At 41.3% G+C, this 21,486-nt stretch overlaps 1 protein-coding gene across 4 annotated transcripts in view; it reads right to left on the bottom strand.

The window, feature by feature from the left end:
- The window catches only part of NBAS (NBAS subunit of NRZ tethering complex), a 434,255-nt gene that overhangs the window by 163,421 nt on the left and 249,348 nt on the right, over window positions 1-21,486 (bottom strand). For 3 of the 4 annotated variants that reach the window (XR_004273780.1, XM_032294320.1, XM_032294323.1), the window contains 2 exons: window positions 10,426-10,655; window positions 5,674-5,784 (listed from right to left, as the gene is read on the bottom strand). Coding sequence is in view for 3 of the 4 variants with exons in the window: in XM_032294320.1 (XP_032150211.1) it covers window positions 5,674-5,784; window positions 10,426-10,655 (341 nt within the window). In the remaining variant the exon portion in view is untranslated. The remainder of the gene's footprint in view (window positions 1-5,673; window positions 5,785-10,425; window positions 10,656-21,486) is intronic. The other variant, XM_032294322.1, reaches the window with a different exon arrangement.

Raw genomic sequence — 21,486 nt, 5'->3', positions numbered from 1 at the left:
ACTAATTCTGACTTATTTATATACTTCATATTACTACCTTGCTAACAAAAAGTTTTAGAGAACACCACAGTATAGGAATAGTAATACAATTTATTGAGCACTTATTAGTGCTAAGCACTAAGTCATCTGATTTAATTCTCACAAAGCATACATCTTATCATTGACACCCATCCTGACTTGAAAAATAATTGTTCAAAAATCAGATGTGCAATGTTAGGTTAACAGGGCCACTCAATGGGTTTGGTAAATCTAGCCTGTTTCCAGATTAACAATAATAGCTACTGTTTTTTTTAACACCTTCTTCATATCAGGTATTCTGAACAAATCTCTTCAATCTCACAGCAGTTCTGCAAAATGGGCTAGAAATAGTCATTTTGCAGAGGAGAAAACTTAGGCATAAAGAGATAAAACAACCTGTCCATCAATAATATTCTACAAGAAAGTCACAGAGCCAGAGCTTGAACCAGGTTTCCATGATTTGAAGCCTGAGCACTTTCCACTGGCTGTAAACATACCAAAATGCACTTTCCTGTTGATGTTTTGTGCCACTATCAGGCGTTTTTGGCTATTTGGGGAAAAACGGTGTTAAGGATCACAATATCAAAACGAAGCCTGAAGGTTACAGATATATGGAAGGAATTCCTTTCAATTTCACAATGGCAGTAATTAGTTTTTCTGTTTTTTAGGGTTTCTAGATTTCTTCTTAGGCACAATGCAGATCACAGTCCTAATCAAGTAATCTTTCCCCTAGACCAAAAGAAAGGGTAAAACCAAATTTAGGGCTCTATTTTAACAACTGTGTAAGACCTATGACCTGAATATGAACATTCAACATTCCTACTCTAACAAATATTTTCACTGGTCTTGTATTTTTGTTTTGATTTTCAATGTCATGACATACTTTTAATAAGCTAAGTTACCTTAAATTATAGGGGATTAATAACTAATGCAGGGTTAGATCCTCCTTTCTCTTTATATAAACCACTCTCACATCAACTCTTCAACTGGGCCAGGGTTCTTCAAGAAAAGAAGAGATAGAAGAGAGGGCCAGAATTTAGAATTCCTTACCGTGTAACAACCAGGACACAAACCTATGCGAACAACAATAACCTTCAGGCACAAATTCTATCTTCTGTTTCAATTCAGAAAAAGGTAAGGTAGATGCATTATAGTTTACTTTTCTCTCCACAGGAAGACCTTGTTCTTACTCATTCTTGCATCTGGGACCAAAATAATCCTACTAGAGAATATGAAATCAGCTCTGGAAAATAGCACAGCATATTCAGAGTCCAAATGACCTGGGACCCTCCCCATGTGTCTGAAGGAGACAATACTAAACTAACCAACATTGAAGAAGGTGGTATCATGATCTCTGGCAACCAAGATAAATCACTTGTATAACCACTTGAGAGACCACAAAGTAGTTATTAGAGTGAAACCAAAGCATAAGCTGTTTGGCCTTCAAATCTGCTGTCTCAAGAAGAGAAAGATGGACGACGTTACCAAATCTGTCAATAGAAAGACATGTTCTGTCATCCATTTAGTTCTCCTTTGCTTACTCTGTCCCAGCCACAATGGTCTTCCTTTAGTTACTCAAAAACACCAAGAACTGTCCTGCCTTTCTTTTTTCATGGCCTGAAATGCCCTTTCCTCCATTCCTCTTCAATAGTCAGCTCTTTCCTCATCATATCCCAAGACAGGCCTTCCCCATCTACTATGTATGCATTTCCTTTATGATACTTACTGCAACATGCAACTTGCTTTTCGGCAGCTGTTGTGCGGGTCTGTGTAATGGGGGAGGGTTTCCTATTAGAATATAAGCTCCATTAGGACAAAGATATGTCTGTCTTGTTCAGCACTTAACACTATGCTTGGAATACAAAGATACTAAGTAGTAACATTTGATGAATAAATGTAGTACTATTATATCAGCTAGAAGCATCCTCTGTACTTCAAAGTGATCCCATGTCCAAAACTGAAAGGTACTAATCAAATCAGCAGAATTAACAAGAATAACACAAATAATCATAATAGTCTTGATATGGTGTGGTTGTGTCCCCACCCAAATCTCATCTTGAATTGTAGTTCCCATAATCCCCACGTGTTGTGGGAGGAACCCGGTGGGAGGTAACTGAATCATGGGGGTGGTTACCCCCATGCTGTTCTCATGATAGCGAATGAGTTCTCATGAGACCTGATAAGGTGCTTTTCTGCCTTTGCTTGACACTTCTCCTTCCTGCCGCCCTGTGAAGAAGGTGCCGTTCTTCCCCTTCGTCCTGCACCATGATTGCAAGTTTCCTGAGGCCTGCTCAGCCGTGTGAAACTGAGTCAATTAAACCTCTTTTCTTTATAAATTACCCAGTCTCAGGTATTTCTTCATAGCAGTGTGAGAACAGACTAATACAAATCTAAAAGAGCCACCAGGTCATACACTTGATTTTCTCTAATCTTCACAATACTTTAAGTTGAGAATAATGATCCCTGTAACTGAGAAAACAGTGACTCTAGAGGATTAAGAAACATACTCAAGGCTACATGGTTGGTGGCTATGGGCAGTAGATTCGGATCTTGAAACTTGATCTGACTACAAAACCTATGCTGTCACCAGTACGCCACAGGTACTCTGGTAGTTACTATTAACTATAAAAATCCACCAACATGTCTAGAATAGCCCAGAGATGAAGATGGCTAAGTCTGGTGACAAATCAGCCTTGAGTTTGCGGGCTCAACATGTCCCAGTAGGACCAAGAGGCTGAGAGAGCCAGTGTCTGCTAGTTGGAAGTGACTCCAGGTATTCATGCCCACCCAAAGCCATCACTGCTATTTAAAACTAGCAAGAAGTTAAAACAACAACAAAAAGAAAGAAATGGAAAAAAAAAAAAAAAAAAAGAATCCAGCAACTCAAAAAAAAATATGTTTACGAGAATTATCTCTGACAAGAGTAAAATTCCAGGAAAAACTTCCATTAACGAAGCAATGATCATGTGTCAGGTACTACAGGTTACATATTTTACCATTAAATAATTTAGTTTGTATTGTTCCTTGCTTAAAGTTGAGGCAAATGAGCTTCAGAGAAGTGAACTATCTTGTCCATGAACACATATCTAGAAGTGACCCCAATAGGATTTGTTCGATCTAGCTATTTTGATGTTAAGCCTCATGATTCACCTGCTATATAACGCTATCTCACCCAACCCTCTCTGTGTACACGTAGCTGCAAATGTGCTGATGACACCTCCAAAAAAAAACATTATTTCTCTCGTAACTTCCCAGTGGCACTCGCTCAATAAATAAGTGTTGGGCAATTTCTATAGTATTAACAAGGCCGATTTCTAGTAACTTTATTACCAAGTGAGATTAAATAGTAAGGGAAACTGCTGCCTTTTAAGTAGAGAACAGGGAGCACAAAAGATCACTTACTAAATCAGTATTAAGTGCTTTGCCACTCACAAGTAATGATGCCAGGAGGTAATGATTTCCTGCTTTTGTAATTGCTGTGTATCTGCATAATCACAGTGCTATGAGGTATAATGATATGCCAGGAACAGTCCTGCCCATCTCTCAATTGCCTGATAATTTATAACATGTTCAAAGACCGAGGAAGTATCCTGTTTGTACAGATACAACATCCTTTCATGTAACATTCAATGAAAGTAAAAAGATATTTAATAAAATGCCAGGATATTTTTAGATGCCAATGTGCATATCATTAAGAACTATTTATCTGAACACATTACTGTGCCTCAAAAATGATGAAGTCCATGCAATATTTATCATAGATAACACTACCACTCATGTAGCAATTTAATAATGCTTAAAAATAAAATGTTAACATTTCTAAGTGATTAATAAAAATTAAAGGTGCTAAAAGTAGCATTTCTTGACCATTCAGCAGGATTTGACCCCACTCAATACTCACTACCTTTTTTTAAACTCTTTCTTCCCATGGCTTCCCTAAAAAATAAGATTCCTGTTTTCCCTCTTACCTCTCCTCCTGCTCTCCTGCTGACTCTTGTTAGCAGCCCTTCTTCTAGCATTAAATGTGGAAGACTTCAAGGATTTTGTCAAGTTTCTCCTTTCCTCATTCTCTCTTCCTTCTCCAAGCACATCCACAACATAAGCTTCTTCATCATCGATGTGCTTATGACTCCAAAGTTAGTATTTCTAGCTCCATTTGAACCCCAGATCTGTAAGATCCAACTGCCAACTTGGCCTTTTCTCTTGGCTGTTTCAGTATGTATAACTTCCTCATTCCCTTCTCTTATTTCTTTTTTTTTTTTTCCTGAGACAGAGTCTCAGTCTGTTGCCCAGGTTAGAGGGCAAAGGCATGATCTCTGCTCACTGCAACCTCCACCTCCTGGGTTCTAGCAGTTCTCCTAGCTCAGTCTCCCCAGTAGCTAGGATTACAGATCCCCGCCATCATGCTCAGCTAATTTTTGTATTTTTAGTAGAGACAGGGTTCCTCCACGTTGGCCAGGCTGGCCTCTAACTCCTGACCTCAAGTGATCTACCCGTCATGGCCTCCCAAAGTGTTGGGATTACAGGCGTGAACCACTATGCCGGCCTCCCTTGCCTTTTCCTCACACTCCCTTCAACATTCCTTACCTCACTGGGTGCTTCCTATCTCACCGAGTGATGCCACCATCTAGCAAGTGAGCAAGTAAGAACCTAGGGATGCTTTTGACACCTCCCCCTTTTACCCACCTTCACATCTTGTTTCTCCTTATCAACCAATATATTAAGTTCTATCTATTTCACCTTTAAAATCTCTAAAACCCACTCTGGCCTCCTTTTCTGTACTTCAAGTCCCTACTCCAAGCAATGGTCACCTGGCAAGCTGTCTGTTACCATAATAGCTCCCTAACTGGTCTACATATGTCCACCCTAACTTTTCTAAAATCTTTCAACACAGTAGACAAAGTGCCCTTATTGAAATGCAAATCTGGTCATACTACGTTCTTGTTCACCAGAATCCTTAATTAGCCTTCTATTACTGTAGGCTTCATTTATTATTCTTAGGGAGAAGTCAAAAGCCCTTGCGAGGGCCTCCGCGATCTTGCTATATGGCCTGGCTCCTATGCCTTGTCCCAGTCTCATCTCACGTCATGCTCCACCAGAATCCACGGACCTCACCAACACTGTCCGTGTGTTCCTAATCAAAGGGCCTTTGCACTTACTATATTGTCTACCTAGAAAATGGTTCCCTTCCACTTGTGTAGTTAATTCCAACCCAATATCTAAGTCCTGCTTAAGTGTTACCTCCTGTGAAAAGCCTTTGCTAACTATGCCAAACCCTCTAATAGAACTCTATTACATAGTACTTATCCGAGTTTTAATTTCACATTTGCTTATGTCATTATTCGATTATCACCTGTCTCCCACTGTAGGCTATAAGTTCCAAGGCAGCTAGGATGCCTGCTTTTGCTCATCATTGTAACCCTAGTGACTAATACTTTGCTTAGCACACAAAAAAATTTCAGTAAAAACCTTCGAATGAATACGTCAACGAATGGTAAAGGTGTATCAAAGATGTATAAGGAAAGAACTTACCAAGACACTAGTCTAAGGTAGATGAAAGGAAAACTAAAATTGTACTTTACAACTTAAGACTCTTCAAAAACAGACTCTAAAGAAAAACATGAAAATAAACGTACATATGAACTGTGTGCTTACCCACTGTCGGCAAAGAGGAACTCCAAATGGGTCATAAAAACTTCCCAGCGGGAGACATTGTAACGCTGTGCCAGAGAAAGAGCAATGCTGTAGACGCTTTCCTCTAGGGTTCTTCAGAAATGTCCGTCAGGCCCAGGAAGGGAGAGAGGAGAAACACATGACTTCAATCAGCAACGAAAATGCTCATTAGGACTGCTCTCCAGTGAGAGGGGTGCACACAGTATGGTCTTTAATAAGAGAGTTCCTAGGGAGCCAGGAAAAGGGCTTCCAGGCAGTTGTAATGCTCTTTTCACTGTGGTGCATTATAGTTTACTAAGGACTTGTCTAGACCAGTGGTTCTCAACTGTGGGTGATTTCGTTCTCCAGGAGACATCTGACAATTCCTGGAAACGTTTTGAGCATGAAAAGTGGGGCAAGGGGCAGACGGACTACTGGCATCTCATGGGTAGAGGAGGCCAGGGGTGCTGCTGAGCATCCTATGTAGGCAGTCCCACATAGGCATCCTTGGGCAGCCCTGCATGGGCATCCCCCAGCGGGCATACCCTGGACCACCTGTAGGCAGTCCCTCATACATCCCTACATAGGCTTCCTAGCACCCTACATAGGCATCCCAGGCATCGCCATGTAGGTATCCCTGCAGAGACACCCTGAGCACCCATGTACGTATCCCTACATAGACATTCTGAGCACCCCACGTAGATAGAGCAAGCACTGCACGTGGGCAGGCCCACATAGGCATTCTAAGCACCCAACGTAGGCACCCCGAGCATCCTGCATAGGCAGCTCCCACAGCCAAGAACCGTCCAGTTCAGAAAAAATATGAACTAGACTCCAGAGCCTACAGTCAAAAGATAGTGCATCCCTGCTCTAGGGGTAGAGATTTGAGAAAGCGCAATTTGTCACTTAACAAACTTCTCTGTTTTCTACACTGTGCTAGGTATTGTGCTAGCTGCTTAGGATTTATAAACAAACAACCTTCTTTCTTGAGGAATTCACAGCCTAGTGGAAGACCAGAGATGTGAACCAGCAACTAAACACAGCGGTGGTAGCACTAACAGAGAAGATTATGAAACTCCACGAAAACAGAGAGGGAAAGTGACCAATGTGAGCTGCAAGTAGGAGGATACGCAGGCACCCAGCAGAGGGCAGGAGGGAGAAGAGCCTTCTGAGAGAATGGGGGCTTCTGAGAGATGAGAGAAAAAGGGGGCGGGCAAAGTGAGGACTGTATGGGGTCCTCAGGCCTGATAAGAGACCTGCGTCTCATTCTCCAGGCAATGAACAGTCCGTGAAAGGTTTAAACCAGGAAATGACATCGCCAGATTTGAGAATCTCCAGGCATTGAAGTAATTCCAAGAAAATAGTCCCGGGCACCCACATTAAGACCATTTTGGAAAGACTACTGCAGGGCTCCTATTTTCCAGCAGAGAAATGTAGGATGGACTTTCTGGTTGGAAGCGGGTGGGTGAAAGCAGAGAGGCAGAAAAGAAATCTGTATTTCCCCAAGCTAAGGAAATCATGGCATTTCTACACTTGCATGGCCAGGGGCTGGCAAACGTTTTCTGGGAAAGGTAATCTAGTAAGTACTTCAGGCTTTACTGCGAGTGTCTCTGGTATAGTCTTCTTTTTATGGCTTTTGTTTCTGTTTTTTTTATAAAACCTTTAAAAAATGCTAAAACCATTTTTTGTTCATGGGCTATAAAAGAGACCAAGGCTGGATTAAGTTTGTCAACTCATGAATTAGGTCACTGTCAATTAGAAATTCTTTTTTGTTGTTGTTGTTGTTGTTGTTGAGACAGGGTCTTTCTCTGTCTTCCAGGCAGGAGTGCAGTGCCACAATCAAGGTTCACTGCAGCCTCGACCTCCCAGGGTCACCTCCCAGGCTCAAGCGATCCAGCCACCTCAGCCTCCAGAGTAGCTAGGACTATAGAAGCACACCACCACATCTAGCTTTTTTTTTTTTTTTTGATAGAGACAAGGGCTTGCTATGCTGCCAGGGCTGGTCTTGAACTCCCAGCCCCAAGCATTCCTCTCACCTTGGCCTCCCAAAATTCTGGGATTATAGATGACAGCCACCACACCCGGACTAGAAATAGTTTCCTGAAGTATTTATTTGAGTACCTACTTCCACATCACAGAATGAGAATTTCATGAGAACAGGGGGACATTGCTAATTCATCCTTTCTATTATGGGGGCATGGCACACTGCCTGGCACAAGACATTTTCAATAAGGACTGATATCTTTATCTCTTGATAAAGGTGGGAAGGACCCAAACTATGTTATAGCCTCTTCACAGATACCCTGCTTGACCCCTGAGAATGTATTCCCTAACACATAATGATAGTAAAGGACAGGTACAATGCACTTACAGAAAACTAATGCCATGAACATGGACATGCAATGAGAAAGACAAGGAAGAATGGTCACACTGCAGACGAGTGAAGGTGATGCTGCAAATGGAAGACGTGAGTCCTTCAAGAATTCTTTATGCAAAACACAGACATCCTAGCTCCACAGTACAGAGGAAAGCAGCAAGCTGGTGGAAATTCTGAGACATCTTAAAGAAGCCATTCAAACACTGCTGCATATTTTTGTAAGTAACAGATTGTACAGAAGAGTCTATTATATATTGATCAAAAGCATATATTTGTCCTCTAGGATATACTTCAAATAGCATATGCTAGTTGCATGCTTAACAAAGAAAATAAAGGTCAAAAATTCTAGCAAAATATAACTGATGATATAAGGCATGCCTTGCCTTATAAGTTTTTATTCTGCACAATAATCATCTTCTAAGAAACTGTGAACATGGCACCAAGGATTACCAAATGTCCATAGGAAAAGCACATTGAACTTGGACTTAAGAAACCTAAGTTCAACTCCTGGCTGTATGACCTTGAGCAACTCTTTAAAGCTCTCTAGTTTTGATTCCTCTTCTCAAAAGTGAGAAGGTTGGACTCTTGGGTCACATTCAAATTGGACACTAAATGACTTTATGAAATTATGAACCTCCAGAAGGACAGAGGAGAAGAGAAAAGAAAATACCATATTTCTCTCCTAATTGAGAACAGCTATAGGTTGTTCCTGCTATTTTTCTTTTGATCTCTCTTTGCTAGGCCTTATTCTAAAGAGAATTTTGCGTGTCCTCTAGTAAGAAAGAAGTCCAGGCTAATATAAAATTATTACCGAGAATCAAGATGAGTTTGCCACCTTCTCAAGGATTTAAATGATAATGATTAAAAATAACATACTCCACTACCACAATCAAGATTACCTTTGCTATTTTAAAGTCATTTGTCAGAAAAGAAAAATAACCATTAAATGTAGGCACAGTTTAATTAGCTTCAAAGGCTGGAAGCCTAAAGGCTAAATCACATGCCACTGCTTCCTTGAGAACGCAGTGGGTTGTAGGGGAAGGCATACGGTGGTGTGGTGATGATGTGAGGCTTTGCGATGCGTCCAGGTTAAAATCACAGCTGTGATTCTCACCATCTATAGAAACTTGGGCAATTACTTAATATTCCTACGCTTCATTTTTCTCAACTATAAACGGGATAACAACGTTTTACTTCACAGGGTTATCTTTGAGGATTAAAAGACATTTATACAAAGTTTACAGAGCACTTTGCACAGTGTCTTGCCCATGTTAAGCACTCAATAAATTGAGGTTTTAAAAACAAAACATCTCTACTTCATAACTGCTGTGGATGGACATACTTTCCCAATATCTGACATGTAAATACTTCTCATTTGACCTGAACAACTAAAACGAAAAGCAAACGCTAGGACTAAAACCAAAGGGAATTCCACACTGAGAGATCAAATTCTCCAACAGGGCCTTGAACTGAGCTGCCACCTCACAACGGGGCCTGCTCTTCTCTTGACAGGGGTAAGGGACCAAAGGAAAAACAGTTGGCTTCTCTTTCTCTAGAAGACCAGGACAGATAAAGGTACCCTAACAAGTCAATTGTACCTAGTTTTTATCATACTGAAATTAAACTGCCGTGTACTTTGAAAAGTGAGCTTTCTAGCCAGACACAAAAGACAATCTTACATTTAAATTTCCACCCTGAGTTCCTACTTTTCGTCCCTGACCACATACTGTTACTTCTAACATGGTAATAGTCTCAGAACTGGGCTATCAAAACTATAGGACATTAAAAAAAAATAACTTAAAAAATAAGCTTAAAAAATCATTATTTTATATTTTTGAGACAGAGTCTCGCTCTGTCGCCAAGCTGGAGTGAAGTACAGGGGCGTGATCTCAGCTCACTGGTCTCCACTTTCCGAGTTCAAGTGACTCCCGTGCCTCAGCATCCCAAGTAGCTGGGAGTACAGGTATATGTGACCATGTCTGGCTAATTTTTGTATTTTTACTAGAGATGGGGTTTTGCCATGTTGGTCAGGCTGGTCTGAAACTCCTGGCCTCAACGGATCTTGGGATCTTGGGCTGCCTCGGCCTCCCAAAGTGTTGGAATTACAGGTGTGAGCCACTACGCCCAGCCAAAAATCATTATTTTAACTAATGATTTAAATATTGTGGGATATTTTTGTAGCTGGAAATGCTGTCTGCATCTACTGATTAGTTTGAAAAAGGCACACGTCCCACATAAGACTAGAAGTTGGGGAAAGCCCTATTCCTAGCAACGATTAATGTAAATCTTCAAAGGACTGAAACTTACAGTCCTGGTAACTGAACTTCTTCTTTTGCAATTTAAATCCATTCTCTTAGTAGACAAAGGGTATTGCTTACTCTGCCAGACCAAGGATAGTTTCCCTTTTATACTGGGCATCTGCAGTAAACCGCTGCACGTCCACGCCCTTCCGAAGGCCCTGAAGGATCTGCGCCTGAGTGAAATCCAGGAGACGCTCATTGTAGTGGTGTAACTGCTTGGTCAGTGAAACGAGATCTTCAGGCCAGGCTTCCTGCCCATGCCGAGTCACATGCCTCGTGACCATCTTGATTAGTTCTTTGGGATCAGCCTGTGAAAGACATGGAAAAGGAGATATTTTACAAACATCATACAAAGATGAGCAAGTAAGTTTAAAAAAAAGAAAGGAAGAAGACCATGTCTGCAAGGCACTATCTGGCCCTGTAAACTACTGCCATTTAATAAGGCTCACGACAGCCCTGAAAAGTCAACTGCAGAAGTGGTACTTCACCCACTTGGCAGACCACAAAGATAGGACACAGAACTACGCCTAAAAACAGCTTTTTGAACTCTTGCTCTGTTCTTCTTCAACCTTAAAACCTCCTCACACTTAAAAAACAATACATTCTTGCTCTTTCAACTACTATAAACCTCCATCAGATTTGTCCCCCAACCATCTGACCACTCACGGTAACTCACTCTGGAAGTAATTTTCATCACCATTGCCTCTGGATAAATTTGCTGTGGACTACAATAAGTGTTCTCAATAACAACATTGCAGTTGAATAACCTCACTATAAACAGCTAGACAGCTGAGGAGAAAAGTATTTTCTCCAGGGATAAGTTAGGGATAAAACTCCACCCTGTTGCTGAAATCATAAATAGTGCAAGTTTCATAAAAAGAGGCATCCAACCAATTTTTAGTCTTCTAATTTGGGGCTCAATGGGATATTATTCTATGATTCTTAGCAGCTTCTCTAATAACAAGAAAATCATTCAACTAGAACACAACCTAGAATCCAACAGCTGACAGGAAAGGAGAATAAATGATTAACTGGCCACATTTATTTACGTTAAAGTTGGTCTGGGTGTTAATGAAATTACAGAGCTGAGTCATGATTCTGGAATTACTTAACAAGGAGCATAATACTTGAACAGCATTAACTCAATCAATCCCAATTCCTGGGAAGACATGCTACATATTTAATATAAGCAAATTAGAAAAAAAAAAAAAAACACAAGAATCTACCTTTGGTTCTCAGAAACACACAGCTAATTATAGTAAGCTGTCAGCATTTCTAATGTGTAAGCCATTATTCTGAGCTGCACAGGAGACTTGTCAATGTCGAGTCTATATTACCAAACTTATCCTGACATTCTCTTGATCCTACTAAGGAACAATCTGGGAGTGCTGATAAAAAACAATTAAAGAAATCTTCTTAGATTCTGGCAGGTGGATTTGAGTAAAAGTCAATCTTACTATATTTAATTTTTTCCCTACTGCTATGCATACACTGAGTCCTGCTCTCAAAACCACAAATATGTGTCTCAAGTTAAAAGACCTGGGTTTGAATACGAACCATTCCATAGTAAGCTACAAGGCCATCTTTCATTCATTCAATAAATACTTTTTGTGCACCCATTATGTAACAAGTCATTTGTTAAGTGGATATGGCCCTTCCCTAAGGGAGTACAGTCTATTAGGACAGACAATCATGCAAAGAACTGTAAAACGGTGTGACACAAATAAGCCCAGGGTGCTACGGGAATACACAGGAGTGGGCAGGTGTCACTGAAGTCTTCTTCAAGGAGTTAATGTCTAGGATTAAATACTCAGGTACCAACCAGTAATAACAAGGCCAGCAAAAAATAGGAAGACAAATTCCTATAAAAGGTGGAGAACATGATAACTTCTATATGGCTAAGGCTTGAAGGAAAAATGAAGTGTATAAGCTAAATCTAACTAGAATTAGAAAGTGATTTGGGAACCAGCTGCATATAAACAGTATTCCTGGCAATGGATTTAGGGAAAGGGGATGCCATGTCTCAGCTCTCAGTGCATCTATGGCTGACATTTAACTAAATCCTTTCTGTCTGAACCCTCAGGGCAGCACCCTGAGCCTCCATCACGTGCACAGCCACCTCTGCAGCTGTCTGATACAGGGATGCTGCTCACAGGCCAGCCAGCCCATCTTCACCTGCTCGGCACTCTGGTGTGTGCTGCCATGGCCTACTGCTCTTACGCTTCATCTGGTGTGCACTTTTCTTCCCAGTTGTAGAGACAGCAAGACCACTGGATAATGATCAGGGTTTTAGGGTGGCAGGAGAGCTCTTTTTAACTGTTCCTTGAAGTAGTTCCTAGTGCCTCAGATTTACACCCCACAACCAAATCTATGTTCACCAAAACAATGAAGAAGGCTTTTCTTCATGTATATTCTCACCTGGTGCTTTCAGACTAAAGCTCTCAGCCTGAGCTTGTTGAATACACCCTGAGGAAAGGCTATAACTAACTAACTTATCTCTGTGTGTAACTCCATGCCCCTCTCTCTACCAGGCTATTTCTGTCTCCTACTCATAGAACCAACTATCTTAGACCTCCAATGGCTTTTCATAAATTTTGTTCCATGTTCATTTTTGGCTTTTTATTTTCTGGTATCTCCAAGATGTAATCCATATACTGGGAGAGTGGCCTGCACTTTTCATTAGCCTCAATGGCAGAATCTCTGCTCATTTCTATTCTCTTTGTGTTCCAAAATAGGCTATGAAACAAATCCCAAGGCCAGATGAAGAGCAAAGCTCCAAAATATTAGTGCACAGGAATGAGCATAATTATTACTACAAATATTCACACAGGTTCTTATGTAACCTGCAGAAAGTTTCGAGTCTCCACATACAACCTTCAAATGTGACAAAAGAACAGTATTGTCTCCTTTTGCCAATGAATAAGATGACATGGCACAGTGAAGTAAGCACAGACACAGAGCTTACTAGCTGGATGATCTTGTGCAGATTACTTAACTATGAACTTCACTGTCACATCTATAAAATGGCAGTAATAACATATAGCATTCATGGTTGTGAGAAGCCTAAGACACAACATATATAAAATATACAAACCAAAACCTGGCAGAAAGGAAGTGCTCCAAAAATAAAAGGAATTACAGAACTTGCTAAAAGGCATACAAAAATCATAATTTCAGTGCACCTCTACTGTATAATTCATTTTGCATTGCCTTCTCTTAAATTATAACTTCTGGGGGGCAGAGACCATGTGTCCTTCATGAATTTGCAGAGCACAGCACAGTCTCTTGCACAAATCAGGTACATGGCCAAAGGGAGCTGATTGAACTGGCTTTGAAGTCAGTAGTACAGGTTGATATTGCAGCTTCCCCACTCAGTAGACACACAGTCTGGAACAAGTTACTTCCTGTTTCCTCACCTATAAAAGAATGTCGATAGCACATCCTCCTCACAGTTTGTTACGAGGTACAAAAAAAACGGTATCTTGAAGCTCTCTTTTCTCCATTATTATATGAAAACAAATTGGACACAGAGCTTACTCTGAAAGAATTAAAAACTAGTGATTGACAAGGAGGTACACATAAACAATTCACAGAAGGCATCCGAATATACGCAGCCTTATAGAATTATGAGCCGAGAGTGCTGGGAACTCCATGGAAGGAGCAGCTGATTCCCTCTCTTGATTCCACTGGGCCTCAGTTTCTTCAGATGTGAAACAAAGGAGCATCACTGGGTGATCACCTTTCTACGACTGAAATCCTATAAATGTATAAGAATTTTATCCTTAAGAGGCCAGGCATGGTGGCTCATGCCTGTAATCCCAACACTTTGGGAGGCCGAGGCAGGACTCCTTGAAGTCAGAAGTTTGAGACCAACCTGGCCAACATGGAGAAACCCCATCTCTACTGAAAATACAAAAAAAAAAAAAAATTAGCCAGGCATGATGGCACTCACCTGTAGTCCCAGCTACTCAGGAGGCTAGGTGGGAGAATCACTTGAACCCAGGAGGCAGAGGTTGCAGTGAGCTGAGATTGCACCACTGAACTCCAGCCTGAGTGACAAACACAAGACTGTCTCAAAAAAAAAAAAAAAAAAAAAAAAAAAAAAAAAGAATTCTATCATTGAAAAAATAAATCTTTGCAAATCCCTCCAGGTGTAGAAAGGATGTTCTACATCTCATTTATTCTTCCACAAAATATTCTGAATAAACTTCTTTGTTAAAAAGTAGAATTTTAGGCTGGTGTGATGGCTCACACCGATAATCCCAGCACTTTGGGAAGCCTAAGGAGGAGGCTCAATTGAGGCCAGGTGTTTAAGACCAGTCTGGGCAATATAGTGAGATGCTATCTCCACACAAAAATTAAGAAAATGAAAATCAGCCTGGTACAATGGTGCATGTCTGTAGTGCTGCCTACTAGAGAGGCTGCTGCACAAGGATCACTTGAGCTCAGGAATTTGAAGCTGCAGTGAGCTATGATCAAACCACTGTACTCCAGCCTGTGGGACAGAGTGAGATCTTGATCTCCAAAAAAAAAAAAAATTTACAATTTCAGGTCACAAATTATAGCCAACAGGTTTCTACACAGTTTATACAACTTCAATCTCTTCTCACTTACTAAATATAAATTATCTAGTCCTCTATCAATCATTTTTATCACCTATTCTTGGTACAAGAAACTTAATCACTTTTCCCAAGAAATATTAAAGAATAAAAATCTAGTATTTCAGTCTTCAGGATGGAACACGCCTAGTGCTAGAACATGTACTGAGTCTCATTTTGCACCAACAACCCTGCAGGAGAGGTATCTCTTACTGTCATCTCTGTTTTACAGATGAGTAAAGAATGAACTTATCTGAGGCCTTTAAGCTGGTAAGTGGCAAAACAGTGCTATGACTACCATGCAGAATGCTTCCTAAGAACCATCCTTTTATATTTGGTATGTAAGGAAGGGCATCTCTCAAAAATACAATGCTCTTGATTGGGCCAATGTAGACACTGCTCCACTACATGCAAGTAAGACTTGATGTTAAAATTTGGCTCCGTGTCCCCACCCAAATCTCATCTCGAATTGTCATCCCCACATACTGCAGGAGGCCCTGGTGGGAGGTGATTGGACCATGTGGGCAGACTTCCCCCTTGCTATTCTTGTGATGAGGTTCTCAAGAGATCTGGTTGTTTAAAAGTGTAGGGACATGGATGAATCTGGAAACCATCATTCTCAGCAAACTGTCACAAGAACAGAAAATCAAACACCACATGTCCTCACTCATAGACAGGTGCTGAACAATTAGAACACATGGACACAGGGAGGGGAGCATCACATACTGGGGTCTGTTGGGGAGGCTAAGGGAGGGAAAGCAGGGGATGGGGAGGTTGGGGAGGGATAACATGGGGAGAAATGACAGATATAGATGATGGGGGGATGGAGGCAGCAAATCACCTTGCCATGCATGTACCTATGCAACAATCCTGCATGGTCTGCACATGTACCCCAGACCCTAAAGTACAATAAAACAAAAGTCAGTGGCACTTCCCCCTTTGCTTGCTGTCTCCTGCTCTGCTATGGTTAGATGTGCCGGCTTTCCTTCCGCCGTCTGCCGTGATTTTAAGTTTCCTGAGGCCTCCCAGCCATGCGTCCTGTTAAGCCTGTGGAACTATGAGTCAATTAAACCTCTTTTCTTCATAATTTATCCAGTCTCAGGTAGTTCTTTATAGCAGTGTGAGAATGAATGAATACACTCGCCGTTAGAGTCCTTTTACAAATAATAGATTTTCAGTGATTTAATGCTGCCACTGTACTGTTCCAGGTGGACTTTTTTCCACACATACATTCCGCTTCTCATCCCATATATATGTGCTTGTGTGTGTGTGTGTGTAAATATAAATCCCCATTAGGTGTTCAACTAGATATTCGATTTGAGCTGCATTTCCAAGCCTCTTGCTTTTTCTTCTCTAATGATAACACAGTGTTTCAGAATCATAAGCAACAATACCATTTTCTGGTAAACTCCCTGATAGAAATATACCTCCTTCTAAAATTCTGTCTTGATAAGGTGGTGAGGCTAGGCACAGATGTTTGTGCCTGTAATCCCATCACTGTGGGAGGCCAAGGTGGGAGGACTGCTCGAGCCCAGGAGTTCGAGACCAGCCTGAGTGGCATGGTGAGACCCCATCTCTATAAAATATAAATAAATAATAAGGTGATGATTAGGGACATTCTATTAATTTTTTGACAGCAGGTTTATCAGTATATACAAGAATATAGCTCATCAAATATTTGTTGTATATAAAAAGATTTTCAGTGCTTCAATTTATTGTATAAAACATAATACTGAGAAGAACTCATAAACATGAGAAGAGCCAACTTCTTACTAAAGCTTCCAAAAACAAAATTAGTTATGGGGAAAAAACATAGGAATTGGCATCAGTGGCCCAGATTACTAGGTTTTCCTTCCTGAGCTTTAAATTTTCCATTTCTAAAATTGAAGCAGTTTCCTCTGAATTCCCATAAAGACTAAATGAGACTGGATGAATACGCGCTAGCTCCCTATGCAAATTATTTTCTGATCATTGCCACTGCTACTTTCTATCTGTTTCTCAAGAAACTTTACTGGTTATGATTACTTCCAATATTGAAATTAAATTTGAGTAAAAATTATTCCCAAGTTTATTACTACTTTCCCCCAAATATTCCAAAATACCTCCTAAAATCCCAACACTATATTTCACACATTCATTTTTTTTCACTCAAGTGCATAACATTTAAAGTTTCAAAAGTGTTTTCACATGATTTTCATTTGACCTCCTATCAAGCTGGGGATGTGCAGAGGAAACACTGTTTCTTTCTTTTTTTTTGAGATGGAGTCTCCGTCGGTTGCCAGGCTGGAGTGCAGTGGCGCGATCTCGGTTCACTGCAACCTCCGCCTCCCAGGTTCAAATGATTCTCATGCCTCAGCCTCCCGAGTCGCTGGGATTACAGCCATGTGCCACCACGCCCAGCTAATTTTTGTATTTTTAGTAGAGTCCGGGTTTCACCATGTTGGCGAGGATGGTCTCAATCTCTTGACCTTGTGATCCACCCGCCTTGGCCTCTCAAAGTGCTGGGATTATAGGCATGAGCCATCGTGCCTGGCCTGTTTCTTGTTCTTATAGACACTACCATGTGTAGTCGAAGCATCGAGAGCTGTAGTCTTGCAGCTGGAAAGTGAATCAAGCCACCTGGCTTCCCACCCACCTGCCCCATAATGCTGAACAAGTCTCCATGAGTTGTTCTACACCCAGCTTCACACCTAAAATCACTCAGAGGTTTTTTGTTATTCAGAGTACATTTAAACTTCTCTCCCTCATTTCCCAACATCTAACTTCAGTGACATGATGCATGGATATGAAAGCTTTTAGCCTTTAAGAAGCTTATGAAGAGCTTTCTGGGATGCTTCAAAATCTTCCATATTCAGTATTCAAAGTAATATGGCAAAATATCACAGGCTGCAAAAACTGACAGCATAAAAAGCCTTTCATAATTTAAACAGGAAATTATGAAGTTAAATTACTTCATTTTCTGCCCAAAACTTGGCAATGTAGTTCTTCAGTGAGGTGAATAAAGTATGATTTCTTTAAAGAATATGGTCAACTCCCTGTAAAAGCAAAATATGCATAAATATTCATGACAGCAAAATGCTCAATGACTTAATCTACTGCTTACTAGTAGAGGTAATAAATCCATTCTGGTTTAATAGTCTCTACATTTCTTGTTAATATTATTTGGAAAGTTTTAAACAGGTGGTGTGTTTCCCCTTTAGGGTTGTTATTTTGCTTGAGATAATTTTCAACTTAGTATTTTCAATTAGTAGCTTAAAAAAACTCATTTAGAAATAGTCTACCATAAAGTTCTGAATTTCATCCCCTGCTGAGTTTGCTTCCCTAGTCTATAAAACTAAAGGACATGTTTCCATTTTTAAACTGATTTTATCTTCTGAGCACTTTTTAAAAAGAATGCTGCAAAGATCACACTTCAAAATACATTTACAATAATTACAAAGGTAAGATATGAGGCAAAAAAAAAAAATCAAAGTACGGAACAATGTGCACGGCCTATTTAATATTTAACATCTGTCTAAAAAACCAGTTATGTAAGTATGTACAGCCATCAGCTATCTCTGGATGGATACAAATGGGAAACTCTGACTTTTTGTTATACACTATTTCAATCACTTGAGTTTTTGGATCACGTGTGTATTCTTTGTTAAATATAAAAATGAGTTAATGAGAACAAATACTAGAAGAGAAAATGGACTGACCATTTGCCAACCACCAATATATAAAATTAAAAGAAAAATGCAGGTGAGGGAGGCGGCTCCACGGATCATCTGAGAGCTGCCTGGGCTCCAGGGGCCTCTGCTGGCTGAGGATGGTGCTGCCCTTCAGGATGCACAGGCTGTGCATGAGGAATAAGCACAAGAATTCTATCAATACTTCTATCAAGGCTAGTAATCCACCTAAGTTAGCATTCCCGCAGCGCGTAACTCCAGGGGGTGGAAAGAGAAAAATGTGAAAAGACTGTAGAATTAGAAACAAGCTGAACTGGCAACTGAGTGAAAGCTAAGCTTCACTGGGTGTGATTATGCGTAGGCAACAAATTGAAACCACTTTGATTTCAATTTCCAAGATGATTCATCTGGAGTTTGTCATATTTAATTCCAAACTCAGCAGTGCTGTTTTATGCAGAGGAAGATGCTGAAAACACTCAAATAATGAGCCATTAGGCAGTCAATGAAAACCTCCTGTATACTTAAAACATCCAACATCCAGCTATCATGTCTACCGGTGTTTCCTTCAAATCCAAGTGGGTCAGAACTCAACACTGCAAACCTGAAGCCTCAAGCTGTCCTGACACGCAGCACGTGGCATGATTCCTGATCTCATCTACATGCCAATCAATGGTCAGTGAATAACTACAATGGGCTAGGTCTGGGGATACAGGGAGCAATAGAATTCCTCTCTTCAAATAATGCTGCCACACCGAGAAGGGAATAATGTGTATTGACTGTAATCCTAAAAGAATTGCTTCCGGTGTACACACAAGGAACAGAGGAAGAGGGAAGGAGACCAAGCAAGGCTTCAGAGGAGGTACCTCTGAGCTCAGGCTTGCCTGCTCACAGTGGGAGGAGGAAGAAGTACTTCAGATGGGGAACCGGATCTGCATGTGTACAGAGGCACAACAAAGGATGCTAAATTCAGAGAAATCTAAGTTCTGAGCAGCCGGAATATAAACTTCAAAAGAAGCAGTGTCAGGAAACACGGCTGGAGGGACAAGGAAGAGCCCGCCAGTTCACTGAGGGTCTTATCTGTCATTTGCAGGATGTTACCTGGTAGACATGGAGCGGCACATGAAAATATCCTGCTGGGAATTACCCCCTGAGGTTTGCATGCTGCAAATATCACTCACATCTGAAAGAGTGACACTGCTTCTTTGGAAACAAAGCTTGAGTGGCCGCTGTCCAGGTAAACAGCAGGTAAAGCCTGGAAACAGAGGCTTTAAAGGACAGGATGTCACTTTCTACCACTTTCTACCAGAGTAACCTCGGGCAAGTAACCACATTTCTGAGTCATATCTTCTACAAAGAAAATGGCTTTTCTGCAAAATGAGGTTGCTCAAAGGATCAAACAGCAAAATGAACATGAAAGGTATTTAAGACAGCTGTTTGGAAAAACCCACACTGTGTTTCCCTCTGCTCCCACTCCACAACAATCATCATCAACGCAGAAGATGTCTGTGACCAACAGTCGGGGAGAGTTTCTCCCCACCAAGTGAGCAGTCAGTTGGGGAGGAGACAGGAACTGGGTGTCCTCCGATTCAATTCCTGGAGACAGTGTCAGATCTGATGTCTAAGAACAGAAAATATCTAGCACAGGAGACAAATGAAAGCCAGAGGACAGCGAGGCAGCTTATCCCCCCCTCTTCCAGTAAGATGAAAAATATTTAAGCTCAAAACAATAGAATGCACGTCCTCTGACAGAAGTAAGTACATGGGAGTACAAACGCACATTGGGAGGACCTGACCCAGCTTGGAAGGACTGAAGAAAGGTTGCTGAGTGAGGTGACACCTGAACCAAGTAGCTAAGCAAAGAAATGGTGGCAAAAAGCATTCAAGGGAGAGTTTTTGGTATCGCTGCAGCACAGAAAGATGAAGTTGGAAAAACAGAGGCTGGATCATGGGGACGTGCAGAACATGCTGGGGCAATGGGAGGTTCCTTCAGGATTCTGCGCAGGGAGAAGCATGTCTACAACTGCATTTTAGAATGCCTACTCTGGCAGTTGTTTGGGGGAAAATACAAAAATAAAAAAATGAAGACAAGGTAATGTTCACCAGGCTGTCACAGGAGTTTAGGTGAAGAACTATGGAAGTCTGAAGTAAGGTGAGGACACGGGTGAAGAGACAGAAACAAATGGAGAGGTGGTAACTCTCCCCCACTCACTCCTGACACATCTGTCTGTCCAGAAGAGATTCAGAACACCTTTGCATCTTGATGGGGAAAAACATCCCGGTTTCTAATTCTTCATTTCTCCTTTGAGACCAACAATCGGATGCTTTCCACAGGTTGCCAAGAAGCCCCTAGAGAACTAGCTGGCTCATGTCCTGCCCATGTGCTGTCTCAGGCTACCAGAAGGCACCTCTTTCTGTCTGGAGCAGCTGAAAGGTTAGACATCATGTGTTCAGGCATCATCACCGGGCCCCACGGACTTGACTGGCTTCTATTCCCACAGAATTCATGCTGCTCCCTCAAGCCATGACTCTAGCAGCAGCCACCCTATGGTGTTGTGCCCAGAAAGGAAATGGTGGCGGGTGGCGGGAACTATGCCACAGGGTGGGTGGGTAGTATGACAACCAGGAATTTGAGGCCAGGAGCTGGCATGAGGGCAGGAGAGCTCCAAGGGACACTTTCAAAGGAAAAGCCAGTTTGATACATGTGATGGTTAATATGAAGGTCAACTTGACTGGATTGAAGGATGCAAAGTATTGTTTCTGGGTGTGTCTGTGAGAGTGTTGCCAAAGGAGATGAACACTTGAGTCAGTGGACTGGGAGAGGCAGACCCCCCCTCAATGTGGGTGAGCACCACCTAATCAGCTGCCAGCACAGC

Source organism: Sapajus apella, unplaced genomic scaffold (assembly GCF_009761245.1).
Source record: "Sapajus apella isolate SASKATOON/1434 unplaced genomic scaffold, GSC_monkey_1.0 scaffold31, whole genome shotgun sequence".
NCBI classification, from domain to species: domain Eukaryota; kingdom Metazoa; phylum Chordata; class Mammalia; order Primates; family Cebidae; genus Sapajus; species Sapajus apella.
Note: the sequence above shows the minus strand (reverse complement) of the source record. Positions and strands in the feature narration are given on the sequence as shown.